The sequence below is a fragment of the Theobroma cacao genome, chromosome 10, assembly GCF_053813885.1.
Source record: "Theobroma cacao isolate CCN51 chromosome 10, ASM5381388v1, whole genome shotgun sequence".
NCBI lineage: Eukaryota > Viridiplantae > Streptophyta > Magnoliopsida > Malvales > Malvaceae > Theobroma > Theobroma cacao.
In genome coordinates, this window is record NC_142648.1 from 27386061 (window position 1) to 27396672 (window position 10612).

Consider the following 10612-nt stretch of genomic DNA (forward strand, 5'->3'; position numbering starts at 1 on the left):
CCATATTAAAATAATAAATTTAGACCTTATTTTCTAATACTATTTCCAATATATATAATTATAATTTAGTTGCTTCCTCGAGCAAGTAACATTTTGAAGTAAATGAGATGGAATTTGAAGTTTCTTAGTAGTATAAAGCTAAATTAAATAAAGTGATAATAAAAATTAGTTAACTTAATATATAATTTCGCACATTCAAACCGCCAAAGCAGATTGCTATTCCCAAAAGTGCCAGCAGATTAAATTTGATTAATAAGGGTATATTATTCACATTTGATTTTAATATTTAATTAATGATAAATATATATTTTTATATTTAAAAAGATATAATATTAAAATTTTTTATCTTTGAAATAATAGAGAAAAAAAGTATAACCCATTGCAAAGAATCAAGATTCATCTCTAAGTTCATCCCAAAAAATGTTTTCTTAAAACCCCATTCACTGATGATAAATAGATTTTATTTTTAAATTTACGAACTAACAAGATGGTAACTTCTCATTTACCATTCTACTAAATCTTAGGTGTATATAATAATTATAAAGTTCTGATATATTCCTTTTTCTCTTTTATTGAATTTTTACTTAAATTAATAAAAAATATTTTCTATTTATTTATTTACAATAATAATTATGCAGAGTAGTAAATTTGTTTGACACAAACATTTATTAAATTTAGTAGGTCAAAATACTTGGGAAGTCCCTGTACTTATGTATGTTGTGCATTTTGTTCAATTTAGTCTCTATACTTAAAATCGTAACATTTTAGTTTCTTAATTTTAAAAATTATTTCAATTTAGTCCCTCTTTCTAACGATATCCAATTTTGCAATTAAAAAAGATGATGTAAGCACTAACATCAAGTTGACGTGGCACATTTTGATGACGTGACACCTATATGATGACATGGCATTGATATGCTAATATGTTAGTGCCACACGGCAAATCAAAATTTTTTTTCAAAAATAGTTTTTTTGTGTCACGTCATAAGGATTAAATTGAACAAAAATATATAGTAAAGGGATTAAACTGAACAAAATTAAGATGTTAAGGGACTAAATTGAAAAAAAATTTGAAAAATGTAAATCTTTAAGTAGATGATTACTAAACCAAATATTTAAGTGTAAAAGATTTATGGTATTAAAAAATATATATAAATATATTCTTACTTGATTATTTGATTTTAAAATATGTACATTAATTTATTGTTTGTGAAAAATTAAGTTTAACTTCTCCTTTTATAAAAAAATTTAGAAAAAAAATTTCATACCTAAAATCAAATTTAGATGAATAACTTACATTATGTTGGAATAAAATAATATAAAACAAATAAATAAATTCTTTTTTGTCTATCTATAATAGTATAAAAGTTTGAAATTTATTTGACTTAATTTTTAACTTGAGTTGAATTCAAATTAACAAAATAAGTTGATTTAGTTACAACTTTCATAATTTACAAATAACTGTTCTTTTGGAATTATTCAACCCTTACCCAATTTATCTTTTATTTAAATTTACTCAAAATTTCTTATAAAATGATATTATTTAACTTCAAATACCACAATCAAATTTTGCTAAATTTAAATTTAAATTATTAATTTGGATCCACAAAAAAATTGTGAATACAAAATAAAATTATACAAATATTTACAATTATATTTAACTCTATCCACCATAAATATATGCAATCTTTAATCTAGGAAATTTCAGCCTAAAAAATATAACCTGAAATATTAAACAAAATAAAAATATAAAAAATAAATAAAAAATTAAAGGGGTGAAGTATCTTAGATTCTATGTTGTAATAAAAGGTTTGTAATGTCCAAATTAAACAAATCAGAATGAAGAATGAAGAATTATTTTTATAATTATCGCTAACTCCATATCTCCCTTCTTCATTATTTTAAAAGAAAAACTAAATCAATCTATTTTACTAATTTGAATTCAGCTCAAATTAAAATTAAGTCAAATAAATTTCAAATTTTTGTACTATTATAGATAGACAAAAAGAATTTGTTTAGTCTTTTTATATTATTTTATTCCAACAGAATGTAAGTTATATATCTAAATTTGATTTTAGGTATGAAATTTTTTTCTAAATTGTTTTATAAAAGGAGAATTTAACCTTAACTTTTTTAAAAATGATAAATTAATGTATATATATTCTAGAATCAAATAATCAAGTAAGAAAATATTTATATATATATTTTAATATCATAAATTTTTTATACTTAAATATTTGACTTATTAATAAGTATATCTATCATCTACTTAAAGATTTGCATTTTTTAAATATCTTTTTCAATTTAATCCCTCAACATCTTAATTTTGTTCAATTTAATCCTCATACTATATATTTTTGTTCAATTTAATCTCTATGACTTGGCACAAAAAATTTTTTTTGAAAAATTTTTGATCTCTCATGTGGCAATGACATGTCAACATGTCAAGGCCACACTAGCATTGCCATGTTACCATAGTAGTGCCACGTAGTACTACCACGTCATCACGTTGGTGTCAAAGTGGCATGCCTCGTCATCATGTAGGTGTTACGTCATAAAAAAATGTGCCATATCAATGTTGATGTCAATGCTGACGTTATTTTTTTAATAGTAAAATTGGATGCTGTTAGAGAGAGTGACTAATTTGAAGTAATTTTCAAAATTAAATAATTAAAATATTATAATTTTGAGTATAAGGATTAAATTGAACCAAATACATAGATACAGAGATTTTTCAGATATTTTAACCGCATATGTCACATGGCCATTGTCCCCAAAGCCGTTTTTCAATGAAAAGTTTGTGACTGATGTTCTGAAGATCGGGATTGTTGTTGGTATTCAGCAGTCGGTCAAAATGTTGGGAAATTTTGTGAAGAGAGAAGCGATACAGAAGGCAGTGAAAGAGATAATGGTGGGTGACACAGCGCACGAAATGAGAAAGAAAGCCAAGGCACTTGGGGAAATGGCAAAAACGGCTGTTGAAAAGGGGGGTTCTTCTTACACTGATTTGGATGATCTGACTGCAGAATTAAGCTTGCGTCGCCACTTGGCATTGAATAAAGAGGAAGAAAGCAAATCATTCTTCTGTCATCATTTGCTTCTTCTTAATTTCCTTTTATCAATTGCTGCATTAACGCTAACCTTTAGCTAGAGGGTTGTCTCGATGAATACTTTCCTTATACTCAGAGGTTGTTGGTAGATGATGCCTTCCATAGCTAGCTTGGCTTAGTGCAGTTTTCTGTCACTTTCAAGGAGGTCTATCAACAATCAATAAGCAGATTTGTCTGTTAGGCATTTGTAATGATCCTAATGAGAGGCTTAACCATTGAAAGGGTGGAAATTGGACTGTTGTAATTTGTAAAGAAACGATTGTCTGCTAATGTTATGACCGGCTAATACCAAGTTCTGATGCCTTGATCAATATGGCCATGAAGAAAAGGATAAGTATATAGATTCCATTGGCCGAAATAACTCCGTTTATGTTAATAAAAGATTACTAGTAGCATATAACTTATGAGTCTTTTTTTTTAATATTTATTAATTATAGAGAAAATTATGAGGAATAATCTTTTTTGATAAGGACATTTTAAAAATAACCATCAAAATCAATTTAACTGTTTTTAGTCATATTTTGTCATGACTTGACAAAAATATCCTTAAAACTATTTCAAATAAATTAAACCATTCATCACAATTTTTTTCCCATTTACACTTCTGATTTCTCTCTCTCACCATCACACTTTTTCAAATTTTATCGATTTCTCTTTTTGGTATTGGTCTGCTATGTTTCCTATTTCTTTTTCCCGCGTTTTTGGATTTTTCTTCTTGTGCTTTCAAGACACCAAACAATGATTTTGATATGCTTGGGTAGGTGGTTATTTGAAAATTTTGATTTTTAGGTATTTTGGATAAAACTAAAATGGTAGAAATGATCTTAAATGTTTGAAATAGCTCTTAATTGAATCAATTCGAGACTTAAACATCAATAAACTCATAGATTGAAATTTATAAACCTAGGTTTTTAAGAGAATTTTTTTTATTTTTAGTCAAAATAAGTGTTTAAGATAAGAAAATTTGTATTTTTATTTATAAAAATATGTTAAAAACACTTTAATTAATGCCAAATGGTCAAAAAAACAAAAAAGAAATAAAAAGAGTTGAGAGGATTTGAAGTTTTGGTTCATAAGTAATAATAACATTTTAGGCATTAAAGTGCAACAAAATATTTTTGAATATAGCAGACAACAACAATATTTTTTTTTCAACATGGTGTGTAACAACATTTTTTAATCATGGCGTGTAACATGTTTTTGTACATGACGTGTAACAACAATATTTTTTTTTCAACATGGTGTGTAACAATCTAACTATGGTGTGTAACATGTTTTTGTACTTGGCATGTAACAATAGTATTTTTTTTCACATAATGTGTAACAATATAATTATGTCATGTTACATGTTTTTATACATGGTATGTAACAATCTAACTATGACGTGTAATATATCTTTGTACATGACATGTAACAACAGTATTTATTTTTAATATGACGTGTAACAACCTAACCATGGCTTGACACATATTTTTGTACATAACGTATAACAATCTAATCATGATGTGTCACATGTTTTTGTATATGACGTGTAACATTATAGCGTGTAATTTCATTAAAGGTAATTTTATCTAATTTGATTAAAAATAGTTAAAATTATAAAAAAATTATTTTTAAAAATATTTTACCTTTAAAGATTATTTTTAAAAATACGCTTTAATTATAAGAGGATGCATCTTTTTTTGTATTAGACAGCTCAATGGCACCGGCATGAAATCGGTTTTTTCTTTTTATTCTCTTGAGAATAGAAATTATACAGTAGTACATAGTGGTAACTGTTTTCCAAATGAAAACGGAAAGAAAGTCAACTATGCGGGAAAAAAGCAATTTGAATAAGCTGAAAACTTAGCACAGCTTCCGACCTTTTAAGTAAAAAACTTTTTTGATGATAAGTATGTTGGACCTAATTTAGAAGCATCTAATTTCTAGTTGGACATAGTCCATCATCAAAGTGATTGCTTGAACGATGATAAATGATTAGACGTGAGCAAGCCCACCTGCTTTTTTTCAGAACCTACTTTTCCAACTTCGTTACGTAATGGCTGATGTAACACTAGAAATTGCTGATAATGAGAACCTGCTTTCGGCGGTAGTGGTCCTAGTAGAGTTGCACTTTGACTAGGTGGTTTGATATTTACATGGCTCTTCCCGAGCGGCATTGCCATTCATTTGCGTTAATATCAGGGAAGGTATTTGTGCGCTTTGCTCTGTAGTCCTAGTCTCTTCTCCATCCTATCCTCCTGTTTACCATATCTACTCCACCGTCCTTCATACGGCTTTAACAGAGGCTCGTTTCAGCTTGTTGGCTTGGATCAGAGTTTAAACTGTTACGGGAATTTCTGAAAACGAGCCCCATGAGTTGTAAAAACCGTCAGCTTCAAATCTTCTTCCTGCCCTTCATGGCTCATGGCCACATGATACCATTCATAGATTTGGCCATGCTCTTTACCGCTAAAGGTGTAAAGACAACCATCATTACCACTACTCTGAATGTGCCCCATATCTCCAAGGTCACTGAGAGGGCCAAAAACTTGGGCTATGAAATCAACATCCTCGTCACATATTTCCCTTCTGTGGAGGCTGGATTGCCTGAAGGATGTGAGAGCTACGATCAGGCTTCATCACCGGATATGCAGTTTAAATTCTTCACGGCTACCACCATGCTCAGGGAACCCCTTGCGCATCTACTCCAAGCTCATCGTCCTGATTGCCTTGTTGCAGACATGTTCTTTCCTTGGGTAACTGACGTTGCAGCTGCATTTGGAATTCCAAGAATTGTCTTCCATGGAACCTGTGTCTTCTCCCTATCCGCCACAGAACACATCAGATTGTATGAGCCTCACAAGAAGGTGTCGTCTGATTCGGAACCCTTTGTCATCCCTAATTTTCCAGGTGAGATCAAGCTGACAAGATCACAAATGCCAGATTTTGTTAGGCAAGAAACAGGCTTTACCAAGTTCTATAGTGAAAGCAAGGAAACCGAGCTGAAGTGCTATGGCGTTATAGTCAATAGCTTTTATGAACTTGAATCTGCTTATGCTGATCATTACACGAAGGTCTTGGGGAGAAGGGCTTGGCATGTAGGTCCCATATCGTTACGCAATAAAGGGACTATTGATAAAACAGAAAGAGGAAAGAAAACATGTATTGACGAAAATGAGTGCTTGGCATGGCTCAATTCGAAGAAACCAAACTCGGTTGTTTACATATGTTTTGGGAGTGTGACAAACTTCAGTTCCTCTCAACTTTTGGAGATTGCAACGGGTCTTGAAGCTTCAGGGCAACAGTTCATTTGGGTAGTCAGGAAAGAAATGAAAAATGAAGAGAAAGAAGATTGGCTGCCAGAAGGGTTTGAGAAGAGAATGGAAGGTAAGGGACTCATCATAAGAGGGTGGGCACCCCAAGTGTTGATTCTTGATCATGAAGCAATTGGTGGGTTTGTGACTCACTGTGGGTGGAATTCCGCTCTTGAATCAGTATGCGCCAGTGTGCCTGTGGTCACATGGCCAGTGGCTGCCGAGCAGTTCTACAACGAAAAGTTGCTGACTCAAATACTGAGGATTGGGATCGGTGTTGGTGCGCAAAAATGGGCCAGGCTAGTTGGGGATTTCGTGAAGAGACAAGCAATAGAGAAGGCAGTGAGAGAGATAATTGTGGGCGACAGGGCAGACGAAATGAGAAGCAGAGCCAAGGCACTTGCAGAGTCAGCTAGGAAGGCTGTTGAAAAGGGTGGTTCATCTGACTCTGATTTGAATGCTTTAATTCAAGAACTAAGTGCTCGTGCCTTGAAAACATACAAGTAATGGAGATTGGAGGGTATATGTAGCACTTTTATGGTCTAATTTTTTAATGAGTTTCCAATAATGATCATTGTTTCATAATCTCTTGAAAATTAACAACCCACACTCTTCCTCATAGCCTTACTCACCTTGTTCAAAGCTTTACCAACGATCTCGCTAGCTTTAGAATGTGTTTACCTACTTGTTTGAACTAATTTTCTTACTTTGCAGCGCACTACCAAAATAATAACAATAATAATAATAATAATAATAATAATAATAATAAAAGAAAGGTCAAAATACTTGAGAAGTTTTTATATTTATACATTTTGTTCAATTTAGTCATTATACTCAAAATCGTAATATTTTAATCTTTTAATTTTGAGAATTATTTCAATTTAGTATTTTCTTTTAACGGCATCTAATTTTGTCATTAAAAGGATGATGTCAGCACTGACATCAACATTGATATGGCACATTTTGATGACGTGACATGTCGCGTGGTACCGAATTGATGATGTGGCAATATCATGTGGCACTACTATGATGACATGGCAAAGCTGACGTGACACTGACATGTTGACATGCCAGTGTCACGTGGTAAATCAAAAAAATTTTTTAAAAAAAATTTTGTGTTACGTCATAGGGATTAAATTGAATAAAAATATATAATTCAGAGACTAAATTGAATAAAATTGAGATGTTGAGAGACTAAATTGAAAAGAATACTTGAAAAATGTAAATCTTTTAAGTAGATGATTAATATGCCAAATATTTAAGTGTAAAAAATTTATGGTGTTAAAAAATATATATAAATATTTTCTTATTTGATTATTTGATTCTAGAATATATATACATTAATTTTTTTTTTTTACAAAAATTAAGTTTGAATTCTCCTTTTATAAGACAATTTAAAAAAATTTCATATCTAAAGTCAAATTTAGATGAATAACTTACATTGTGTTGGAATAAAATAATATAAAAAAACTAAATAATTATTTTTCTTTTATTTATAATAGTACAAAAATTTGAAATTTATTTGACTTAGTTTTAACTTGAGCTGAACTCAAATTAGAAAAATAGATTGATTTAGTTTTTCTTTTAAAATAATGAAGAAGGGAGATATGTAGTTAGCGATGATTATAAAAATAATTCTGCGTTCTGACTTGCTTAATTTGGGCATTACAAACCTCTTATTACAACATAGAATTTGAGTTACTCCACCCCTTTAATTTTTTGTTTATTTTTTATGTTTTTATTTTGTTTAATATTTCATGTTATATTTTTTAAGTTGAAATTTTTTGGATGAAAGATTGCATGTATGGTTGATAGAGTTAAATATAATTATAAATATTTGTATAATTTTATTTTATATTACAAAATTTTTGCAGATCCAAATTAATAATTTAAATTTAAATTTAGAAAAATTTGGTTGTGATATTTGACGTTATATAAAATCTTTTTATAATAAATTTTTGGTAAATTTAAATAAAAGATAAATTATGTAAGAGCTGAATAATTCCAAAAGAATAGTTATTTGTAAATTGTGAAAGTTGTAACTAAATCAACCTATTTTATTAATTTGAATTCAGCTCAAGTTAAAAATTAAGTCAAATAAATTTTAAACTTTTATACTATTATAAATAGAAGAAAAAAAGAATATATTTAGTTGTTTTATATTATTTTTTTCTAGCAAAATGTAAGTTATTCATCTAAATTTGACTTTAGGTATGTAATTATTTTTGAAATTTTTTTATAAAAGGAGAATTTAAACTTAATTTTTACAAAAAAGATAAATTAATGTACATATTTTAGAATCAAATAATCAAGTAATAAAATATTTATATATATTTTTTAACATCATAAATCTTTTACACTTAAATATTTGGCTTATTAATAAGTATATCTATCATCTACTTAATGATTTGCATTTTTCAAATAATTTTTTCAATTTAGTCCCTCAACATCTCAAATTTGTTCAATTTAGTCCTTATACTATATATTTTTATTTAATTTAGTCCCTATGACATGCAACAAAAATTTTTTTTTAAAAACTTTCTGGTATGCCACGTGGCACTGACATGTCAACATCTCAGTGTCATGTCAGCATTGCTAAGTCATCACGTCGGTGCCACTAGCATGCCACATCATCATGTAGGTACCACATCAGCACTGATGTCAATGCTGGTGTCATCTTTTTAACAGTAAAATTGGATGTTGTTAAAAAGAGAGACTAGATTGAAACAATTCTCAAAATTAAAAGATTAAAATGTTACGATTTTGAGTACATGGACTAAATTGAATAAATTGTATGGGTACAGGGACTTCCTAGATATTTTGACCAATTTAGTATTTAAGTGTAAATACAATTTCTTTCATTATTTTATTATTTTTATTAAATTCATTAAATATGTTAGCTTAATCAAAAGCCTAAACCTAGAGTTGAGGGTTTTAAAGTTTTCCAGACCGCATGATCTTTGTTGGTTGTTGATGTGTCCTTTGAGTTGAAGTCTTCAAGTCTTAATCTTTTTGTTTTAGATAAAGAATGAAGAATTGCTGCATGTCAATGCCAATTACCAACAAGGAACTGGCATAAACCTTGGTGATGGAAATCCTTTTAATGCTTCAATTTAAATCCCTGATGACTGGTGCTTTTCTTTTCAAACCTCTTATCTTATCACCAGCTATAAAAACAACAACCTCAATCTCTCACATTTTGACAAAGTCCCTCTCTACTCCTTGTTTTCAATTGAAAGGAAAATTAAGAAAGATGGTGGACCTAATGGGTTTAATATGAAAGCCAAAGAGAATATCCATATGCCTATACGACGAACTGGGTTTGGTCCATGTATTGGCTTGCTTTGTTTGCAAAATGGTTATAGGATTACCGTTTGGAATCCTTCCACAGAGAAGTTAAGCTTCTTCCTGAATCCACCATCTCTCATCCTCCTTTCGCATTTCACACTTTTTTTTATGCGTTGGGACATGTTTAATATGAAAGTCAAAGAAAATATCCATATACCTATACAACAAATTGGGATCGGTCCATGGAATGGCTTGCTCTGTTTACATGATGGTTATAGGATTACCCTTTGGAATCCTTCCACGAGAGAAGTTAAACTTCTTCCTGAAGCCACCATCTCACGTCCTCTTTCTGCATCTCACATTTTTTTTATGCATCGGGTTCGGGTTTGATTGCAAGTTAGATGACCACAAGATTTTAGTGAAAGTTATTCACGGTGTCCAATCGAAAATTATACATCAAATTCATTTATACAACCTAAATACAAATTTCTGGAGAGAAATTCTTCATTCAGATGTCTATATTTATGCTCCTGAATTGTTTAACACTTAACCTAAACGAAATTTACCATTGGGAAGAATTGACGATGATGGTGGTGATTTGATCCTTTCTTTTGATATGGTTGAAAAAGTTTTCTCGACATTACCCTTGCCGAACTTAATAATGAGTGTTTACGGCATATTACTTCCTTTAATGAAACTATTGCTGCAATTGTTTATCCAACTAGAGGCATGGAAAACAACTATGACATATGGGTCTTGAATGCATATTCAAGGACTAAACAACTTACAATTGGGCCTATTCTTTGGAGGTCATTGGCATTTTGGAAGAATGGAGAATTATTTTCGGAAAGTGAAAATCGTAAGGAAGCATTATTCAAATCAAGTGAATTTTAGAGTATGAGGCAAAACTCATGGCCG

At 30.0% G+C, this 10612-nt stretch overlaps 1 protein-coding gene and 1 non-coding gene across 2 annotated transcripts; both read left to right on the forward strand.

The window, feature by feature from the left end:
* Positions 1-5244: 5244 nt before the first annotated feature.
* LOC148760552 (scopoletin glucosyltransferase-like) lies at positions 5245-7027 on the forward strand. The gene has a single exon (XM_088802781.1). It carries the CDS (start codon positions 5465-5467, stop codon positions 6911-6913), a length of 1449 nt encoding a protein of 482 aa, XP_088658907.1. The 5' UTR covers positions 5245-5464; the 3' UTR covers positions 6914-7027.
* Positions 7028-8016: 989 nt separating this feature from the next.
* Positions 8017-8108, forward strand: LOC148760553 (small nucleolar RNA snoR8a). The gene has a single exon (XR_016023273.1). It is a non-coding gene; the product is annotated as a small nucleolar RNA snoR8a (small nucleolar RNA).
* Positions 8109-10612: the final 2504 nt, after the last annotated feature.